The 23,598-nt window shown below is 41.0% G+C and overlaps 1 protein-coding gene across 2 annotated transcripts in view; it reads left to right on the forward strand.

The window, feature by feature from the left end:
* The window catches only part of LOC140426092 (heparan sulfate 2-O-sulfotransferase 1), a 273,815-nt gene that overhangs the window by 243,586 nt on the left and 6,631 nt on the right, over positions 1-23,598 (forward strand). For both annotated transcript variants that reach the window (XM_072510440.1, XM_072510441.1), the window contains 3 exons: positions 13,014-13,152; positions 18,490-18,587; positions 22,568-22,725. In XM_072510440.1, coding sequence (XP_072366541.1) covers positions 13,014-13,152; positions 18,490-18,587; positions 22,568-22,725 — 395 coding nt within the window. The remainder of the gene's footprint in view (positions 1-13,013; positions 13,153-18,489; positions 18,588-22,567; positions 22,726-23,598) is intronic.

Here is a 23,598-nt window from a genome sequence, read left to right on the forward strand (position 1 = left end):
CTCATCTGAAAGGTAACATCTCCTGCCGTATTGCATTGAAGTGTCAGCCTGGATTATTTGGCTTAGTCTGGAGTGGGGTTTGCTCCAATGATGAGTCAGGTGAGAGTCTGAGATAAGGTGCACAAGTAAATAGACAATTATTTCATTGAAACAAATCAATTACGGGAATTTCAAATTGGAAAATTAACTCCATCATTTAAAGGAAAACATTACTATTTCAAATCCATCTTGTTGCACATATATAACTACATGTAGCAGATTTCAGAGCGATGAAATGATTTAAGATGTGTCCATAAAGGATATTGCTCTTTAATTTTAAAACACCTAAAGCAACATACCCTTGTGCATCTGTAGAATGCCCTTCATATGTAATTTTAGTGCCATAGGCATCAATCACTTGGAAATTCAAAAAGATTTATTGTATCATATAATAGGGACAGATGTTCAGGGCCTGCCAGTGTTTTGGGGAGGAGGGCCATTACTGTGAGTGTTCATGAAAGAGAGGAATATGGATTGACAATAGCCTGGAGTGTGGCCTTTGAAGTCCTACTTCCTGAAATGCACTAATATAACATTCTATTTGCAACTCACCTTTATTTGGGAGGTGAGTTCTTCTGTTTATGGAGGAAGGGATGTTTCAAAAGTAAATGGGTTTCCTTCACTCTTGGAAGATAATGCCCAACAGCCAATATGAAATAGTACTGTTAACAACAAAATAGGAACATAGCCAAGTGGCGAGGAGAGCACAAAGAGTTTATAGAGGAATATTGACAGGTTTTGAGACGTACAGTGGCTTTCTGGAATACTATCCACCCAAGTTTTTTAAGGAGATGGGACAGACAAGTTCCTCATCCATATGTTTAAAGCTCACTGTCGGTGTTCAAATCTTTGTTATTTATTAATGTCTTTATTTTATGGTCTTTATTTTGTTCTTTCATTGGATGTGGCCATTACTGACCGAGGTGGCATCGGTTTCCTCCCACAGTTCAAAGATGTGCAGGTTAGTTGGATTAGCCATGCTAAATTGTCCCTTAGTGTCCAAGGATGTGCAGGTTATGGGGATAGAGCGGGGTAGTGGGCCTAGGTAGGGTGCTTTTTCAGAGGGTTGGTGCAGACTCGATAGGCCAAATGGCCCCGTTATGCACTGTAGGGATTCTATGGTTCTATTTGTTGCCCAACACTAGTTTCCCGTTAACTAAGTGGCTTGTTGGGTTGATTCAAAGGGCCATATTGCTGTGGGACAGGAATCACATATAGGCCCGACTAGGTAAGGATAGCTGATTTTCTTCCCTACAGGACATCAGTGAATCAGTGGGCTTTTATGACAATCACCATTACCGAGACAAGCTTCCAATTCGGGATGTATGAATTAATTGAGTTTAAATTCCAAAGGTTTCCATGGTGGGATTTGAACTCTCGCCCCTGGAAATATAGCCTGGGTCTCTAGATTACTAGCCCAGCGACATTGCCACTACTCCACCATCTCCCACTGTAGGGGCAGGTGTTGAGGGAATGATTCCGTAACTGTGTGTGTGAATGTGTGTTGACGCCGGTTGGAAATTCCGGTCCCATGCCGTCTCATAGGTTTCCTGGCGATGAGGCTTGCTGTCACCAGGTAATCCCATTGACAAGGGCGGAGTCGGTAGATCGCACTGGCGGGCCGTCTCCGCCGTCAAAAGCACACGGCGAGGTGGTCGGCAAATCCCACCCTTGGACTGTTGAACCTGCTTGAATGGTATTAGCAGATCTCGAGTGCTTGGGATTGGGTCAGCATTTCATAAATTCATTATGCAAAGTAAGAATTAAAGCAACTGGCGAAAGAAGAAATATGGCTGTTTTAATGTATCAATCTCTCAAGGTTTAAAGAGGTTTTTAAAATATATAAAAAGGAAGAGAGTGCCCAAAGTGAGCATGAGCCCCTGAGAGAATGTGACTGACAATAATAATGGGGAACAAGGAGATGGCAGAAGAGTTAAACAAATACTTTGCATCAGTGTTTACGGTGGAAGACACTGGGCTGGATTCTCCAGTCGCCGACGCCGAAATCTCGCCAAATTCCCCACGGCGAGGGATGCGTGTGGTCTCATCCGTCGCGAACTCAGCATGGAGGCTGCGGACTCGGTCCAGCACCGCCACAGTCGGGGAAGGGCAGGTCTGCGGGCAGGGGGGACTGTGGTGGGGTGGTCTTGGGCGTGTGAGCTGACCGAAGGGGCGGACTATTTCGCAGGCTGGGTCGGCGAGCGGCCTCTGCCATGAGACATGGCACGGCCGCCGTGCAATGGCCACTGACCCGGCAATTCTCCAGGCCATATCGGCAGCTAGAGCCGGGTGCTCTACACTGCCTTCCTGCTAGCTTCCAGCAAAACGGGGAATCAGTGGCTGTTTTACACCAGTTTTCCTAAAACTCCACCGTTCCCATGCCGGCGTGGGGACATAGTCTCCAAATCGGAGAATCCAGCCCACTATTGTTTATAAATATTTTAATTAGAATTTTCCAGTTTTAACAAGATAACAATTTATATACCAAAGGGGACATAGTATTTACAGAATGAGATGTTTCCTGTATACAATTTTACATGTACCCCTATCATTGCCCCCGCCCCTTTCCTTGCCCTCCCATCTCTCTCTCTCTTTCCCCCCCCATTGATATCGGGCTCCCCCGTGGCCCCTTCTTTCGCCCTGGATGTTGTATTCTATCTTTTGCCTTTTGGCTATTGCTGTTGTCCCTGTGGACCTGATGGGTTGCATCCCAGGATATTAGAGGAAGGTAGTGGATGCACTGGTGGTAATTGATCAAGAATCCTTAAAGTCTGGAAAAGTCTGAAGATTGGAAAACTGCAAATGAGAAATCTTATTCAAAAAAGGAGGGAGACAAATACAGGTAACAATAGGACAGTTAGCTTAACATGTGTCATTGGAAAATGTTATTAAGGATGTAATAGCCCAGAGCATTTAGCGATAATATAATCAAGCAGAATCTGCATGGCTTTGTGAAGGGAAAATCATGTCAAACAATCAGAATTCTTTGAGATGGTAATGAACAGGATAGATAAAGTGGAATCAGTACATGTAATATACTTGGATTTCCAAAAAGCATTCAATCAGGTACCCCACAAAAGGCTACAATATAAGATAAGAGCCCATGGTTTGGCGGGTAGTATATTAGCATGGATAAAGGATTGGCTAACTGATAGAAGGCAGAGAGTTGGAATGAGAGGGGCATTTTCAGGATGCCAACCTGTAATTAGTACAGTACCACAGGGATCACTGCTGAAGCCACAATTATTTACAATTTATATTAATGACTTTGATTAGGGAAGTGAATGTACTATTGCCAAGTTTGCGGATGACATGAAAATAGGTGGGAAGACCAGTGGTGAGGATTACAGAGGCTGCAGAGGGATATGAGTTAAGTGAGTGGGCAAAGACTTGGCAGATGGAATATACTGTAGCAAAATGTGAAGTTAGGCACTTTGGTCGGAAGAATAAATAAGTTGTATATTGAAATGGACAAAGACTGCAGAAAACTGCAGTACAGAGGGATTTGGGGATCCTCTTGCATAAATCACAAAAGGCTAGCCTGCAAGTTCAGCAGGTAATAGGGAAGGCAAATTAAATGTTGGCCTTTATTTCAAAGGAAATGGAGTGCAAAAATAGAGCAGTCTTTGCTAAAACTAAGCAAGGCACCAGTTAGACCACACCTGGAATACTGTGAACTTGTCCCCTCATCTAAGGAAATATACACTGGTGCTGGAGGTAGTCCAGAGGCTGATCCTGCCTATGGAGGGATTTTCTCATAAGGAGAGGTTGAGTAGGTTGGGCCTGTACTCATTGGAGTTTAGAAGAATGAGAGGTGACCTTATTGAGACATGTAGGATTCTCAGAGGGCTTGACATGGTAGTTGCTGAAAGGTTGTTTCTCCTTGTGGGGAGAGTCTAGGGCATAATCTCAGAGTAAAGGGGTTGCCCATTTAAGACAAAGGTGAGGATCAGTTCATTCTCTGAGGGGGATGAATCTCTGGAATTCTTTACTGCCAGAAACTGGGTCATTAAGTATGTTCACGGCTGAGATAGACAGATTTTTAATCAGTAAGGGAATCAAAGGTTATGGAGATAAGGCAGGAAAGTAGAGTTGAGGACTATGATATCAGATCAGTCTTGATGGGCCGAATGGCCGATTACTGCTCCTATGTCTTGTAGTCAATGACAATGCTATGAAACTACAGCTAAGTGCACAAGGGTCCAGTGGATATTCACAAGACTTTTTAGTCTAAAACAAAACATTCCATCTGGTTCTTATGCAAGATTTCAGTTACAAATCTGTACCTATATTGGTCTCATGATGGGAAATATTGATACTTTGAAAAGGGTGCAAAAGAGGCTCAGAAGATTTATTTAGATTTAAAACACTTTGCCCAGATCGGTTCTAAAATTTGGAGAAGCAAAGACTTGGGGGTAATTTCACAGAGATTTATAAAATTATAAAGGGACTAGACTGTTTGTGTAGATCAATTATTGTGACTGAACAGGTTAGGGAAGATGAGAGTTGAGCTCACAAGCTAGCTATGGGCAGAACTAAGTTGTGTGTTAAGCAGTTCTTTTCTCAGAAAATAGTGGACCTGTGGGGCAGGTTGTCAGCTCATGTGGTGAATAACAACTCACTGCAACCCCTCAAGGGACAGCTGGGCCTTGTGCATAAGCTAGCTTTTCTGTAGCATAAATCCGGATAAATGTGATCTTCTGATGTAGTTTTGATTGCCATGGGGGGATTAGAGAGGAATTCAACAGGTTTTTTCACCCCTCTCCAATTAACCTGGATTTAATTTTTTTTGGTCTCTTGCATGGTTCCATGTGGTTTGGGGTAGATGTATTATGATGCATAAGAGGTCACAATTGAGTAGGGCAGACTAAGGGAACCATGCTCATTGTTTTTGTATGTTTTTGTGCACTTTTAAACCCATTCACTATCTGCCTCGCTTTCAGTCACTGAAGTAAATTTTGTTTTCTTCAAAAAAGGGTGAAGATGGTTTCAAGCTACTATGGGACTAGCCAAACTTTATACTCTCAACATTTTGTTTTTTGCTGTCATGCTATGAACTACTGAATTTGGTGGAGTGGAACAGCTGTCAGAATCAGACAAACCAAGTGGAGGAAGGGGCTTGTATGTAAAGAAGCAAAAGTTAAAAATGGAACTAGAACATTTTTTAGGTAAACCGTCCTGTTTTGATGGTTATCCCCACCGCACATTAATCCTAATTGCATGTTCACCATATCCCTGTATCCTTTTCTTCAGTCGCCTGGAAATTTACTCTTGCTTCAATCATTCATTTACGTAGTGCATTCTTTAAGTCTTTTTTTTCTTGTGCTCACAGTTCTGAATCTCTTGCATTTAATCTTCTGTGGGCTTTCAATCACTGGAAACAATCTATTTCTCAATGTCCATCCCTTCATAAAGTTCAACATTTCCAGCAAATCAGCCAATTCTTTATGTTCAAAAAAAGAACATTTTTCAAATCATTTGTCATGTTTGCGTTACCTAATACTGTACCAGGCTTCATCCTAAGCTGCATCCTCTCTGTTGGATGAACATTGCTTCTTTGGTTTGGAGCCCGAGACTGTACACATTACTCAAAACGTGGTTTTACTAAGTTATTGTGTTGATTTGAGCGTCGGTCAGCTCAGTTGGCTAATTGAAAATCGCTTATTGTCACAAGTAGGCTTCAAACAAAGTTACTGTGAAAAGCCCCTAGTTGCCACATTTCGGCGTCTGTTCAGGGAGGCTGGTACGGGAATTGAACCGTGCTGCTGGCCTGCCTTGGTCTGCTTTCAAAGCCAGCGATTTAGCCCAGTGTGCTAAACCAGCCCCTATTGATGATGCAAAGTGGTGCCAACAGCACGGGTTAAATTCCCTTACCAGCTAAGGTTATCCATGAAGGTCTTCTCACCCTTGCCCCTCACCTGAGGTGTGGTGACGCCCAGATTAAATCACCACTAGTCAGCTCTCGCTCAAAAGGGGGAGCAGCCTATGGTCCTCTGGGACTGTGGCGACTTTCATTTTGCATTGATTCACCATTATCCATTGACATTTATTTGTCGTAGTTCTGGTCCTGAATGCCTATCCCAGCAACTGAGGAATTGGGGTTTGATACTTCTGGTAATTTGTGGTCTGATCAGATTATTGTAAATAACCAGCTGATTCTCTAATGTCCTTCAAGGACCTGTCACTGCTACCTGACGTAACTTTATTGGGACTCCAGTTTTGTTCTGGATTTGTGTATGATTGTACTAACAGCAAAGGCTAGCACCTGTGCTGCCTTGTGAAATTGAATTTCTAAATCCCTCTTTCACAGCGTCCAACCTTTCCCTGTTCAAACATTATTTGTTTTAGTGAGAGTTGATACATTTTGCTGATTTAGGATTCCATAATCCCTTTTTAAGGGTTACCAGTTTAGTGCAATCTGTAAAATGTGTTTCTAGTCCACCAAGTTCTTTATCTAAATATGTGTACACAGTGAACAGAAAGCAGTCATTTTGGAAATGAATGGTCACTTTTCTATCCATGTTGGGAAATGCATGCTTTGTTTGCTCCTTTAAATCCAATTTGCTACCCATTCCCTAATTCCAAATGCATTGTTCTTAGTCATTGTGTCATTATGGCACCAAATGAGCCCATTCAGCCAACCATGTCCATGCTAGATTCCAATTAATCTTCTCCAATAATCTCATAAGGTGCATTATCAAACACTTGGATAATTCAAATTCACAACAGCCACTGTATTTCCCTCATCCACTATATCTGTCACCTTGTTCAGAACTTCAACAGGTTTGTTGAACATATTCTTTATCATAATTTAATCTTTAACTAAAGATTCCAATATGTTCCCTGCCATGGTTTGTCTCACTCTTCTTGAAAATTAGTATTACGTTGGCCACTCCCCAGTCCTTCGCGCCTCTCGGTAAAATCCTGAAATACAGAGGGTAATTTTAACTTGCTGGACGGGAAACCTATGGAATCAGGTGGACTGTCAATTTTGCACTCCACCCATTATTGCTGTCCATTGACTTCAGTGAAGTGCAAAATTCAAAATTTCCCCCAAATTTCTAATACCTCTGCTATTGCCCCCATATTTTCCTCGGGCTTCGTGGCCCTTTTCCAGCAGATCCTGGCATTTTATTTCTTGAATACTTATATCGACCTGTAACTTGTTTAACCAATTGAGGATTTGCTTCCTTCCTTTTGTAAGCATTACTAGCAAACTTTTGTTTTTGGTTACCAGTGTTCTTCAGGGAAGCAGGCTTGCAGCTTTTACCCTTTACATGCTTCTTGTTCCGCATCAAACATTAACTCCCTTTATGTTTTGTCAAATTCAAAGCTCAGGGGCAACTATGGATGGGAAAAGCTGGTAATACTCAGTAACCTGTTTAAAAAAAAAAAAACATCCTTCAATAAAGGAAAGTTTTTTTTTAAACAATCGTTGTGAACTGTTGTGCAATCCACCAGGTCACTGAAACATACACCAGGTCAACAACAGTTTAAATGCAGTGTGCTTGTAAATGTCTGACTTCATTCCGGATTGACTAATTAACGAACAAACCAAGTGAAAATTGATCAATACTTTCCTGAATGGCTTTAAAGCTGCTAGTGAGCTTAATTGTGTCTGGTAAACTGGTTAGGTGCTTTCACCGAATAAATAAAAGATTTCAAGTTCCACTGCCATTGTAATCTCAGTGCAGGTTAGCTGCTACCTTTCCATTGCTAATTATTGACTAGGACCAGTTTCTCAAAGTAAGCAAATTTGTTTCTACATTTTTCAGCTTTTTATTTTTAAATAACTATATTTTAACCAAAATTAAAACTGCGCAAAGTAGGAGGTCCTTCATGTAGTATTCGTGGAGGCTTCACCCCGAAAAATTCCTTGCCAATTATTGGTTGTGTAGGTGCCTTTTAAATCACTCAAGAAATTGAGTGGATACGTTGCACTATTTGAAAAGTCTAACTTCACTTTGATTGGATATGGCACCCTATCTCCAATTGTGTTACTTTAATTTCCTTGCTGTATTAACTTGTGTCTTGACAGTCTGGAGGGTACACCATCAAATCTGACCTGATCACAGCTGGGGAAACATAACATTGATTTTGTCGGAAAGGGGCTGAAAGCAAAATTTAGAATGTTTGGTAATGGTGCATTGTGCCAGCATTGTCATTTGCACCTCATTTGATTACCTCACATTGGTGACATGGCTGGGCGTTTAAACAATCTGCCACAACTGCATGAGAACGTATTCTCTCCAAGCTCTTGCTTAACTGCCTCAAAATGTTTTTTTTTAATCAATATACTTAAGATTTGAAATATATTAGAACTTTGTATGTTATATGATCTTCACTATACATCTCTTCTATCTCAGATTAGGAAAATTACATCTCTGAACTGTTCAATCATGTGGTTCACCTTTGACTTTATCAATTTATCAATATGCCTCTGAAAATCTGGTGCATAGACTAGAACTTTATAATCTGGGAAAAGTGGAAATTTGTCTTTGGCTTCACCTCCAATATAACATATTGGCCAGGATTCTCTGGGGCCACCCGATAGCCCAGTGAATTGAGAGTCGAGCCAAGAACGGGTTTCACGCCAGTTGTGAAACCCGTTGCAAGTTAGCCAGCCCCGGCGAGTCTCCTGACGTTCCTAGCGAGGTTCCACCCAGATCCGGCGGCTTCTTTTAAGAGATTGTCTCTTTGTTCTCAATAACCTCAATAAGAAAGAGCAGGTGTGGGGGCAGCACTCGCGTAGAGAACATGTTCTTTCTTGAAATCTCTTGATAACAAAGAGACAGTCTCTGTTTTTTACAATAGTTAGAAAAACAGCTGCTCCTCTAAGCTATCAAAATAAACAACCTTGATCCTCCCTTTGAAACTGCCTGGACCTGTCAAGTAGCTTTTAAAAGGCAATTGCCTCTATGTTTACATTTGTATTTGTATCTTTTATTGTTATGAAAGCATAAATGCCTTAATGTTTGTTAAAAGAAAAAGGCAATGGCCTGTGAAATTTAATGTGAACAATGCAGTTCAAAGCTTTTAGGCCTCTAGGCATACAAACAGGCTTCAATACATTAAAGGGCAATGAAATTGGTGGAACAACACTTCAAAAATTTCCACCACATTCAGGGGAATACTTTTACCTTCACCTCGCAGATCTTTGAACTTGACAAGCTGGGAGAGTGTTTAAAGAGTTTAGTGATACAGATGGGAACACTTTCACTTTAATATCAGAGAACTGTGTTTTTGAGATACTGACAGACTGTTTAAAAGGTTTAAAGACTGCAGATGGGAAGAACAGCCAAATAATCCCCATCCTAGAAAAGACCCCTGCTCCAAGCCCCTGCAGCCCAGAACAAATCCCCCAGACCCACATCACTCATGAATGACCCCCTCTGCACACTGGAGGAAAGTGTTGGGAGGGTACACACCCACTTGCAACCCCTCAGAGAGAAAGGGGCCAGGTTGACACTGTCAATGGGCGGAGTCTGAAGGGGTGGAAATTGGGAGGGGCTGAAGAGGAGGGCGGGGGGGTCTGAGGGAGGCGCAGGAGAGAGTTGGACAGGCTGAAGGGGGAACGGGGGGCAAGGCTGAAGGGTGGTACTGAGCGGGGGGACTTTGCCAGTGATTCGGGGAGGCTGTTGCAGTAGCATTCTGAAATTGGTGCACCCTTTACAAATGGCACTCCAATCTCTTGCGGAGCGGGGCCTGTCATAGCGATTAAGTCCCACCCCCCCTCAGGTGCACCGAAAACTCCGGTGTGCCTTTGAATGGCACCGAAACTCGGACCTTGGGCAAAATAATTTCCAAGTACCATTGAATGGAATGTCTCAGTCGCTCCTCGTACCAGAGGGAATCACTCCAGTTTTCCCGCTGGCTCTTAGCCTCCGATCGAGAGAATCAAACCCATAATCATACAGTCTCCAATTGGGGAATCACACCCAGAATCTTAGTCATTCGTTAAAAACGGTAAATATTTTGTGTATACCTACATTCATACATTTGCTCATATATCCATACCATACAAACATAACACCACCTATTGCATTTTAATCGGAATCTTGATCAATTTTACTTTGTCAGGACCAAGTGAGGATGTGTGAGAAGACAACTTTATTCTCCCACTCCTCGTTTGACCATAACCCAGTTTGTTTTTTAAGAATTGAGAGAATGTGCTTTGCCAATTCTGTAATTCTCCAATTATTTACGTGTCGAGGTTGTAGCAAATTACTCAGACAGGTTTGTTTGGGTTCAACAAAGAATAAGGTAAGTTTATTGAAACTATTCCAGAGCTTTAAAAAATAAGAAAAACATATCAATGTTCATATGGTCACACATGTTTGTCTGGGCCCAGGTGTGCGCAATTGCAGATCGAGGGTAGGCTTATGAAGATTTTACAATTTATGAAAGAAAAAATATAGTTAGCTTTTCCTTGATTGGTTTCAATGTGGTGATTCAACATTTAGCTTAACTGTTCTCATGGATGTAGTCACACCGAGCTGATTTCTACAGTTTAAAAGATCTCGGGGTTTTTTCTCAGGGTGGTCAATTTACAAACCAGTGAATACTTCCAGAGAGAGAGAAAGAACTCAGCTTTAACAGCATGTTTCAGTACAGCATTATTCTTTTTCACTTCTTCCCCACTCCTACTGGACAGGTGTTCCCTTGAAATACCTTGCTGGTTGCATATTGCAGAGGGACTTTGTTAGTTAATGTCTGCTGCAGTTATTGTTTCAGAACAGGTAATTGAATTTTGATGTCTCATCTCCCAAACATTTACAAATGTCTCATTGTGGTATGAATAGTCAGGAGATGTGATCTTTCATATTCGCCAGAGTTTTGATGAGCTTCATTCCAATCAGTGAAACAGGCAGGCATCTTCAAATTGGTAGGGAAGAAAAGAAAATATTCTGTCAATCATTTTGTGTTACTTTCAACAGGGGCCTACGTAATTGGATGAGAGGGCTGTCCATGAGAAGAGATTGAGTAGAATGGTCCTGTGTTTTCTGGCGAAAAATGAAAGATGATCTCATTGGAAATATATAAAATTCTGAAGGACTTAATAAGGAGTCAGCCATTTAGGATTGAGATGAGAAATGACTTCACTCAAAGGGTTCTGAATCTTTGGAATTCTTACCCCAGAGAGCTACGCATGCTCAGATTAAGATTTTCAAAACTGAGCTCTATAGATTTGTGGACACAAGGATATGGGGAGTATTTGGGAAAGTGGAGTTGTTCTAAACGTTCAGCCATTATCTTAATGAATGACAGGCCAGGCTCCAGGGCTGTATACAAACAACAAAGAACAAAGAAATGTACAGCACAGGAACAGGCCCTTTGGCCCTCCAAGCCCGTGCCGACCATACTGCCCGACTAAACTACAATCTTCTACACAGTAGAAGTATGGCCTATGCCTCCTCCTATTTCTTATCTTAAGGAATTCAAAGGGCCCTGAGTATATTGGCAATGCACATATTGATAAAACATACAGCACTATCATGACAAGTCTCAATAATTTCAAAGCTAGTACTTTCACTAACTGCATGTTTTTGATTTGCTGTGAGGTATTTTGTGGCTTTTGAGATATTCATCATTCAGCCAGTCTCCAAGTGTATTTTGTTGCTAATTTTCCCCCTTCCTCTCTCCTCTGAAGCTAACCAGTTCTTGCTGAGACACTATTCCAGGTGTGTAGGTGCCTCCCAATACTTTTTGACTAAGTCACTATTACTGTGTGATCTTTAACCATGTTGACTTGCCTTTTTGTTGTGGGTGCATCACAGCCAAGCCCAATATTGTGCTTATGTAACATCCAATTGCACATTTCCAGCAATGGGTTGTGATCAGAAGTGGCAACTCTAACCAACTCTGGATCTGGTTTAGCTCAGTGGGCTAGACAGCTGGTTTATGATGCAGAACAAGGTCAGCAGCGCGGCCTTGTTCTCGAACAGATGCTGGAGTGCGGCGACTTGCGGATTTTCATAGTAACTTCATTGCAGTGTTAATGTAAGCCTACTTGTGGCAATAAAAAGATTATTATTATATAGGGCTACTTTTCATTCTGCTGCTATAACATAAGTTGCATAATGCAGCACAGACCTGAAATTGACCTTGGGACATTTTGGGGCGATACAGCTTGGCCGTGCCAAGGATAAAACTCTTGAATTCTCAGAGGGCCTGTGACGACACCTTTTCCTCTTGCGTTGTAACTGTTGATAAAAATAGGCTGCTCTCTGTCTGTCAGGAAACGCGTCCAATGAGATAGCAGCAGAACAATGTGCCTAGCAGGGATTCCCTTCGCTGATGTCACTGCAATGTTCTCTTTTCACTTTCATAATGACGAGATGTACTCTCTGGTCCCTGAAGGGTCCGACTGATTTTTTTGAAAAATAATACTTTTTCTAATTTAAATGATATCCTCTCGGAATTTGTAAAATGGGGTTATAGCTTTAACTTTTCAAGTACTTATTTAGGCTTTTCTGGAAAACTATTGGCAATGTGTCTGCAAATTGTTGAATTTATAATCCATCATCGCAAGTAAAGATCTGAACACAGTCACTGCAACAAAACCAGATTGAAAATGAGTTAAAATAAGTAGATACTTGTTTTCTTAATTTCACCATATTGAGAAATACCTTAGTGTGGCTACAGTAGTGATAATTTTATTCATTACAGCACAGATTTTATCTGGTTGGTTGCAATACTAAATTTACAGATATAGCAACAAATTTGGTAGCTGTTGTAATGCTTTATAAGATGGAGCTAGTCTTTTCCCTTTGTCATTACAAACATGATACTGCATAATTACATTAGGAACTGCTAAGAAAGTATAAACAGAGAAGCATTGAAATGGTGCAACAGAATTTAGGAAATATTTTAATAGATCACAAAAAATACGAACAGTTCTCAATTCAATATTGAAAACAGCTTTACATTGCATTTAAATAAACAACAAATGTTTCCTCTTCCCATTGCTCTAGATATGGTGTGAAAAAGAAACCCATCTACGTAAATGTAATTCGAGATCCAATTGAGCGACTGGTATCATACTATTATTTTCTGCGTTTTGGTGATGACTACAGGCCAGGACTAAAGAGAAGAAAACAGGGAGATAAAAAGGTAAAATAATTTGCAACAGAGAATGTAACACACACAACACAAAGGTGGTTGAAATATAATTTAAGAAACTAAATATCCAGAACAACAAAGAAATGCTCAACACTTTTTGAGGATTGATTTCCAAGACTGTTTAATTTGTTTCAGTAATTAGGCTGAAAATGGATATAACACTCTTCTAATCCACCTTTTGTAATCCAACATTAAATGAGGGGCAGGCAGATTTAACACCATCCAACAAATTCCCGTACCGGCCTCCCGAACAGGCGCCGGAATGTGGCGACTAGGGGCTTTTCACAGTAACTTAATTGAAGCTTACGTGTGACAATAAACAATTATTATTATTATTATTATTATTAACTGTCAGTCTCTTTATCGCTTAGTATCATTAATGTTCACCCTGGAAAGTGTTTCCAAGTTGTTTAATTGAGCTGTATAGAATGGAAATACTTTTTGCATCATTTCAGCACAGACGGCATTAAATCATGTAACTGGTTATGATTACAAGTAGAAGTGATTACAGAGTCATCTGGGGCAGCACGGTATCATAGTGGTTAGCACAATTGTTTCACAGCTCCAGGGTCCCAGGATCGATTCCCGGCTTGGGCCACTGCCTGTGCGGAGTCTGCACGTTCTTCCCGTGTGTGCGTGGGTTTCCTCCGGGTGCTCCGGTTTCCTCCCACAGTCCAAAGATGTGCAGGTTAGGTGGATTGGCCTTACTAAATTGCCCTTAGAGTCCAAAATTGCCCTTATTGTTGGGTGGGGCTACTGGGTTATGGGGATAGGGTGGAGGTGTGGGCTTGGGTAGGGATGCTCTTTCTAAGAGTCGGTACAGACTCGATGGACCGAATGGCCTCCTGCACTGTAAATTCTATGAAATCTTTCCATCATCTGTTTCATACGGCTATCACAGCTTGCTGCAATTTCCCACTAAGCAGTATTCATAACTGAAAAACTCTTAAAATGGAATATCTGTACGGTTAAGATATTTTATTAATATTTTATCTCATTTACTACTTTGTTCATATTTTGATTTTTCGGTTACAATAAACTACTGTTTTATGGTTCAGATTAAGTAAATAAAGTTCATATTTGCAAGAGAGTTCAGTGATTTCTATCCAAGGGCAGCTGAATCATATTGGCCAGAAGGTTCTAAGCTCCATCTTTGCCTAGTTGGAGTTAACCCACCCCAGCTACGACAGTGGTGGTGCTATTGTTTGTCTCAGGAAACAAAGTAATAGATAGGCAAAAGTGCCACAGAACGCGCACTCACACCCACAGATGCAGCTGTGATCCGCACCCAAAAATAATAGCTTGCTGATAGTTCTGTAAAGCCTGCACCAATTGTGTCACTTGCCAGGAAAGAAGAAAGAATAACAGCTGGCCTGTAGTGCCTTTCATAAACTCAGGCTGTGCCAAAGCACTGTATTGTGAAATAGTTTTCAAGTGTAATCACTGTTACAACGTAGGGAAAAATTGGAGCCTATTTGCATTCAACCAGGCACAATGTGGCACATGTGATTGTGGTCCTATTACTGGGTTAGTAACCCAGAAGCCTGGACTATTGTTCTAGAGATGTGAGTTCACGTATTTACAGGCAGCTGGAGAATTTATATTCAATTAATTCCAGAATAAAAAGTTGGTATTAGAAATGGTAATTATGAAACTACCATCCTTACCTGGGCTGACCTGTCCGTGACTGCAAACCCACAGAAATGTCATTGGCTCTTAATTGCCCTTTGAAATAGCCCACTGAGCCACTCAGTCGTATTTAAGAAGGCAGTTCACCCTACTTTCTCAAGGGCAATTGTGGATGAACAATAAAGAAGTGACTTGTCAATGACGCATTCTGTGAAGAAACATTATTAAAATACCTTTATATACAATTACTAGATAATCTGCTTTTGGTGAAAAAGGTTGAAGTTTATATGTTGGCTTAAGCCCCAGGAGAACGTCCCTGCTTATGTAAGATAATACTATCTCTTGCATTCCCCTGAGGTGTCGGGGTACAACTTTGGTTTAGCTTCCTAGCCAAAGGATGGCACCTTCAACAGTGCAGCAATTTCCTCAGTAAAGCACTGAATTGTAATCTGTGATAATGTTCTCAAGAATCAGGACTGGGGCTTGAACCCATGACCTTTAGACTGCGAAGCAAGACCGTTGCTCCTCAACCAAGGATGACCCTTTGTCTGTAGTCTCTGGGAAAAGAGCGAAAGGGACAAAATTGGAGGAAAACAAATTTCAAAAAAGCTTAAATTGAATTCATTTCACCCATGTAATTCTTGCTGAACCTAAGGGTATTGCTCTGTTCCACAAATGTCAGAGGTATAACTGCAAATTGTAGTTGAAGAATAATATCTTTCAAATTGAGTTACCAGAATATAATCCAATGAAAGGGATTCCAAATGACTGTAAATCGCAACGGCAAAAGTTTTTTAATAGCCGAGTTGAACTTCCAGATTTGATTGCAAGCTTTAAGCTCCATCCCTTCTATAGATCTGCATGTAACAGCTCTTTGTGTGATGTTTGAAAGAATGTATGATTACAAGCATGAAATGCTGTTAGTTTAGATAAATCTCTGGTTGATTAGAAGATGTCTTTGAGTAGTATGCTATATATTGGTTCTTCAGATGGATACATTATCTTGAGGCTCAGAAGTTAAAAAGAAAATCATGAGAAGGTGATCTTGTTATTAACTGAAGTTCTAATCAATATTCTAAAGAATTGGACATGCTTGCAATAAAATTAATTGCCAGTGAGAGAAGAAAAGGAAGTCAAGTTTGAAATGTTTTTGAATTATTTTTCCATATACTTCTGTGCTTTTTTTCTCCTCACCCTACGTCAATCCTTTTGTTGCCATTCATTTCGATCTGAGAGCATAAACATGGTATCCTGTTCTTAAAGATCTTTCAATGCACATAAATTTGCAAATAGAAAAAACATAAAAAGTATGTAACTTTGATGTACTTCCACTTTACTTGTGGAGCCATTGTATCCTATTTCGTGCAAAAGAATCTGCATTCCTTACCTGGTCTGGCCTACATGTGACTCCAGATCCACAGCAATGTGGGTGATTCTCAAGTGCCCTCTGAAATGGAGGGTAGTTAGGAATGAGCAAAAAAATGCTGGCCCAGCCAGCGAGGCCCACATCCCGTAAATTCATTTTTAAAAGCTAATGCTCAAGTTTCACCTTTTGCAGGATAAACGAAAGATTAATGCGGATCCTCACAGCCACATGTGTTTAATTTGACAATATTATTGGTGAACCCCTAACTAAATTGAGGTTAACAAACTGGAGTGACCCTTCTTGTACTGTTTTCTGGTCAGCCCAGATAGACCAGAGAAGGTCTCAACTTCCTCTGTTCACTTCAGGGACCAGTATACAAAAATGACTTTATGAAGGCTGTCTCGAAAATAGTTATAGGGCTGGTTTAGCTCAGTGGGCTAGACAGCTGGTTTGTGATGCAGAACGAGACCAGCAGCGCGGATTCAATTCCTGTACCAGCTTACCCCAACAGGCGCCGGAATGTGGCGACTCGGGGCTTTTCACAGTAAATCCATACTTGTGACAATAAAGGTTAGTATTATTATTTTCTTATTATTATAGGAACAAAGAAACAGGACACGGCTATTCAGTCCGTCGAACCTGCTCCGTCATTTAATACGATCATGGCTGATTGGACAAATCAATGCCTTTTATGACCACTATCCCCATAACCCTTTCATTATTGTTCATCAGAAATCCATCAATCTCTGCTTTAAAATGGGCTCCATTGTAGCACACTTAGCACTGTTGCTTCACAGCGCCAGGGACCTGGATTCGATTCCCGGCTTGGGTCACTGTCTGTGTGGAGTCTTCACATTTCTCCCCTTGTCTGAGTGGGTTTCCTCTGGGTCCTCCGGTTTCCTCACACACATCCCTATAAACGAGCTTTTTAGGTGAATTAGCCATTCTGAATTCTCCCTCGGTGTACCCGAACAGGTGCCGTAGTGTGGTGACATGGGGATTTTCACAGTAACTTCATGGCAGTGTTAATGTTGAGCCTATTTGTGACACTAATAAAGATTATTAGTAGTAGTAGTATAAATATGCAATGATTGAACTTCCACATCCCTCTGGGGTAGAGAATCCCAAAGAATCTGTGTAAAGAAATTTCTCTTTATCTCTGTTTGAAGTGGCATTCCCTTTATTTTGAAATTGTTTTGAATGGTTCTGGACTCCCCAACCAAGTGAAACATCATACCTGCATCAACCCTATCTATTCCTTTAAATACTTTATAGGTTTCAATGAGATCACCTCTCATTATTTGAAACTCTAGAAAATACAGGCCTGGGTTTCCCATTCTCTCTTCATAAAACAGTCCTGCCATCCCCGGAACAAGTGTAGTGAGCCTTCATTGTTCTCCCTCTCAGGCAACAATATCCTTTCTGCAGTCAGGGGACCAAAACTGCACACAGTTTTCGAGGTATATATAATCAATAGCATTTGATGTGCTTTCACTGAACATGATTATCATCGTAAGAAGTCCAACAGGTTTGTTATATGTTTCTGGAACTCGCCTCTTCATTCACCTGAGGAAGGAGCTGTGCTCCGAAAGCTAGTGATTCGAAACAAACCTGTTGGACTTTAACCTGGTGTTGTAAGACTTCTTATTGTGCCCACCCCAGTCCAACGCCGGCATCTCCACATCATGATTATCATCATCCAGCTCCATAGGATGATCAGCACTTTATCACTGCAGAGTTTTCAACAAATTTATATTCCAGTTTTAACTTGGTTATATTTCTGTTAATGCAAATTATATTAATAAGACAGCATGTTAATTACTAACAAGTATGGCCTTGATTCCAGAACTAAGTTCAACTTAATCTATTGTAATAATCTAAAACAATCTTTCTTTTGAAATACTCGCAATTTACTCAGGTCAACTGGGTATTTGACAAATGTACACTGTTTTGCAAACTAAATTTATTTGGGCTTAATCTAATTGAATTATCAAACACAGCTGGTGTTGTAATATTGAAGGAGTGAAAGGTTAATAAAGCATTTGCATTCGCATTTCTCAACTTTTGTTAAAATTGTGAAAGAATTTGAATTCTGTTCCAAATAAGATTAAAAGGGCCATCAGCATTTATTGCAATAGTTTGTTGCAGCATGTTCAAATTTAATTGAGTTAAAAATCAAGTAGTGTCTTAAAATTGCCATACTAACTTTGACATCATGAGGATTCTGAAGCATTGATTTGAGAGTCTGAATTGTCAGCACTTATTTATGCTTGTACTGATTTACTGTTGGCTTGCTTTTCTTTCTTTCTTCCCCCACCCCTCCCCTACATCAGACATTTGATGAATGTGTTGCAGCTGGTGGGTCAGACTGTGCTCCAGAGAAACTTTGGCTTCAGATTCCATTCTTTTGTGGCCACAGCTCAGAATGTTGGTAGGTACAATGGAAAATGTAAAGTATTTCATTAAAGCTCATAATGAATATTAATTTTTTAAAATAAAATATAGACTTGCTGTAAATTGTGTATTTGGCAGATCATGTACAGCACCTTTATAAGCATACTAATTTACGGAAATAATTTTTTTAAAGCATGGTAAATCTATTCCACAGAGCATTATTTGTAAGGTGGATTGAAATGCAGCCTGGACTGGTGACAATGAAAATTCCCTTCTCTCTGGTTACTGTGAAGTTCTATGTTAAATGATCCTAGGGAACAATAATGGACACAGAACACAAAAGCTACCCATAATATTGGTACTGAAATAGCAATGGCAACAGTGGAGATCGTGTGTGAAATGGCAGATTTAGCATATTTAACAGTGACAGATCCAGTTTAACATTGATAAATGTAAAGTTATGAGATTAAGAAGAAGATTTGAGAATGGATTGAATCTTTAATGACCATGTACTGCAGGTAACAAAGTAGAAAAGAGAATCTGGGATTTAGGTGCCGTGTTTTCACGTTTTAAACCGGGCGGACCACCCGGCATCGACCTAGGCACCAGAAACGACAATGGCAAGTTCAGTCCTATCAACCCTGCAAAGTGCTCCATGCTGACATCTGGGAGCTTGAGTCAAAATTGGGGAGCTGTCCCACAGACTAGTCAAGCAATAGCCTGGCATAGTTATTCCCGTAGAATCCTACCTTATGGACAATGTCCCAGACATCACCATCCCTGAGCATGTCCTGTCCCACCAGCAGGACATAACAACCAGAGATGGCAGGACATGATATACAGTTGGGAAAGGGTTGCCCTGGGAGTCCTCAACATCCACTCTGAACCCCATGAAGTCTCATGGCATCCGGTCAAACATGGGCAAGAAAATCTCCTGGTTACCACTTAACACCTCTGCCTGCATGTTGAAAATCAATTGGAAGAAACACAGGGTGGCAAGGGTACAAAATGTACTCTGGGTCGGGGCTTCAGTATTCATCACCAAGAGTGGCTCAGCAACACTGCTGACTGAGCTCACCGAGTCCTAAAGGACATAAATATTCTCGGAAGTGTTCGCTAAAGCACTGAAAAGCTGGGATGTTTAAACAGGTTTTCATTGTGTTAGTGTATGACTGTCTGAGTGAATGCATGATTGGGCAGATGGGTAAGGGGGTAGGGTGAGTGATATAAGTGGGTAAGAGGGTAGAGTGGCAGGTGGGTGAGGTAAAGGTGTAAGGTGGGAAAAATAAGTGGGTAGGGTGACAGGTGAATGAGTAAGTGGCTAAGGAGGTGGAATTGCTGAGGCAAGTGGATAAGAGGGTAGAGTTTAAGATGGGTGAGGTAGGTTGGCAGGTGGGTGAGGTCAGTAGATAAGGGAGTAGGGTCGCAGGTGGGTGAGGTTATTGGGTAATGGGGTCGGGTGGCAGGCGGATGAGGTAAGGAGTAGAGGGGCAGGTGGATGAGACAAGTGGGTAAAAGTCAGATGGGCGAGGTAAGTGGGTAAAGGGGTTGGGTGACGTGGTGGGGCTAGGATGGCAGGCATGGTGAGGTCAGGTCTGGTCGAGGGTGTCAAAATGGTCAAGTTGGGGGGAATCCGTGTGAGTGATTGGATTGGTCAGTTATGCAGTTTCCCAGGAGTTAGACTCAGATTTTTCTGTCTAACACTTCCTGGATAGCTATCCAGGTAAGTAAGTTGGAACTGCCCATCACCTTATTCTAACTCGGATACTTTTCAGAAGATCCCGGGGAGCAGGAGTATAGCCCACCAGAAGTTCAAACCTCCAAGGCAATTCATACGCAGTCAGTGCGATAGCATTTCCATGGGGTCCCAAACATATCAGGGGTAAAGGGAAGTATGATCTGGAGACCAGAAGTTCTGGGCCAATTTTTAAGAAGGAGACGGTGGAATTGTTGAACATTTATTAGCAAAGGTGAAAATCAAGATTTTCAAAGAAGGGCTGGATGAATTTCTGTTGGCAAAATTCAGAATCATAGGAAGGACCCTGGTGGGAAGCTTGGAGAGGTAGGCTAGATGACCTTTGATTTTCTGTTGTCCAAAGCGTTACTCTAATAATATGTTAACTTCTGCTGTAAAGATTTGGGTTTTGAATTCAATCCAATCTAATAAATTGAAAGTTCCTCACTTTTAAACTGCTACACATCAAATAGCTTTTTCCATTATATTATTATCACAAAACCCTTGGTTGGGCACAAATTATATACTATATTGTAAATCTTAGTGAGGATGAGTGCAGTGAAAAATAGAAACCTCTGGGGTTGTAGTTAAGGAAAGCTTTACTTTCTAAGCACATGTTTTCCTTTCATTCATTGGATGTGGGCGTTGCTGGTTGGACTAGCATTAGTTGCCCATCCCTAATTGCCTTTGAATTGAGTGGCTTGTTAGGCCATTTAAGAGTCATTGCTTGGTCTGGAGTTGCATGTAGGCCAAACCAGGTAAGGATGGCAGATTTCCTTCCCTAAAAGACTTTAGTGAACAAATGTTTCATGGTCATTGTGAATTGAATTCACATTTCACCGTCTACCATGGTGGGATTCAAAGCCGGGTCCCCAGAGCATTACCCTGGGTGTCTGGATTACTAGTCCAGTCACAATGTCACCACCTCCCCTTGTTTCTTGAGTGCTGACTACTGTGAGGTACGATCTTTTGGATAGGACAATAAACTGAGACACTGTGACTACTCAAATAATCGTATCTCAGATTCTGTTGTAACATGTTTAAATAACATGTGATTGACATATTATAAAGTTTCATACGGTTTAAGTTCACACAATCAGATTTCCTGTCAAGGGGAGATCTTTGGCAGAACCCAAGTAGGTTCTTCCTTGGCGGTCAAGGTTCCCATTCCTCATGCATGTCTGATGTGAGGAGACATGATGAATTGGAAGAAAATAGTATTTGGACAATTTCTGCTTGTTGAGTACGATATGTTTCTCCAAACCCTTTATCTGAATGGGAGGTTGTTTGCACTTTACGTTTCAATGTTTATTACTGGTTAGACAATAATGAAAACATTGGTTGGTATCAGGAGTTTTGTTATTTACAGGATGCCGGTTTTGCCTCTATAATTCTGATCAGCTCTAAACTACAGTGAAATAATGCGGGTGTTATAATAACATTTCATCCTAACGAAAGAGAGGTTTTAAGGAAACGAAACCTAAAACATCCTTCACGGGTCTGCGCTTTTGAATCCTCGCAGCAAATTGCCAACTAGATAACATCCCAAAATGACAGTGAATTGCTAGTGGCCATTGATAAACTTTCAATTTTAAAACAAAACTCTTTCAGTTATATTTAGGAACGATTGTACAATCCTACCCATTGACCTTTTGAAGAGCTGCTAAAATTGACTGTTGTAGTGTGGGATTTCACACCTCATGCACAGCCAGAAGTTTAGTACTGTCCCATTGAGTGAACCTTTTTTTAATGTTGTTATACTATTAATTAGCAAATAATCACCAAGTGACACATTTTTAGTTTGACCAGGCATTGGTAAACTGTGATATAATAGGTGCAACTTCAAAGTACAGTCGCCTAGAAATTGGGTGTTATTTGAAAGCTTACGAATTGCATCGCTCAAAGGGATATATGTTAAACATAGTTGTGCAGAATATGCCTGTGGTTTTCTCCAGACCCTGCTAATGAATAACTGGCTGTGAACAGTGCAAAGTACAGGCTACCCAGGGATCAGTAACTGTATTTGTCAGACTGTCAGTAAACCTACCGGACTTGAAGGTCTAAGGTTGTAAATAAAGCTCATTATTCACCTTGGTAAAAATAGTGGCACCTGTGACCTATTTCCTAAACATCACTGTTTTTAATAAGATTGTAACACTGCGACAGCAAAGAAAGAGATTAATTGCTTGTTCTGTTCTAGTTGCAATTAAAATGGGACGGATCTGTGCAAATCCTTTTTCTGTCTGCATACTACAAACCGTCATTACTCTTTGTCATTAAAGGAATGTTGGAAGCAAATGGGCTTTGGAGCAAGCCAAATACAACCTGGTTAATGAGTATCTCCTTGTCGGGATAACTGAGGAATTGGAAGACTTTATAATGCTCCTCGAGGCAGCCTTGCCACGTTTCTTTAGAGGAGCAACAGAACTGTATCGTACAGGTCAGTCGAAAAATGATGCATGCTTGAAAATGTATTGATAATCTATTAATCGTATTCTAAGAGATCCTAATTTTAGATCTAGAATTTAGAAAAATGGCTTTTAAAAATCAATACCTTCTGCGACCTTGGGCTTACTTATAGTTACTCAGTGACTGTTGCTATTGTCAATAAGTCACTATCATTTTAGCCAATATGCAGCAAGCCCAAAGAGAGAGAGGTTGGTTCTGGATTTATTTTTGGTGAATGAAACTGGACAGATGGAACGGTATCAGTTGGGGAATACCATGGTGGAAGTGATCATAATTCATGTAGATTTAGGACAGTGATCTAAAAAACAAAGATAGATGAGGATTAAAAATTCTCAATTGGGGAGAAGCTAATTTTACTAAATTGAGTGTGGTTTAACTGAAGGAACTAGCTGATGTGTTAAGTGAGTTGGTTCAACGTTGACTGCAACTGGATGCAGTGACTAGAAACAGGCTTCCAACGCTTTTATTTAACTTGCTGATTGCTGTACATAATCTGCTGTGGGTTGGCACTCTATTAATCTAACTGTTAACCTCCCATTGACTTGACCAGACTAGCTCTCTACCACATGGAGATGGTGCTCACTGGCTTGTGCACTCTAACTCTCAGGGGCAGCACGGTAGCATTGTGGATAGCACAATTGCTTCACAGCTCCAGGGTCCAGGTTCGATTCCGGCTTGGGTCACTGTCTGTGCGGAGTCTGCACATCCTCCCCGTGTGTGCGTGGGTTTCCTCCGGGTGCTCCGGTTTCCTCCCACAGTCCAAAGATGTGCAGGTTAGGTGGATTGGCCATGATAAATTGCCCTTCGTGTCCAAAATTGCCCTTAGTGTTGGGTGGGGTTGCTG

Source organism: Scyliorhinus torazame, chromosome 7, assembly GCF_047496885.1.
Source record: "Scyliorhinus torazame isolate Kashiwa2021f chromosome 7, sScyTor2.1, whole genome shotgun sequence".
Classification (NCBI taxonomy): Eukaryota; Metazoa; Chordata; class Chondrichthyes; order Carcharhiniformes; family Scyliorhinidae; genus Scyliorhinus; species Scyliorhinus torazame.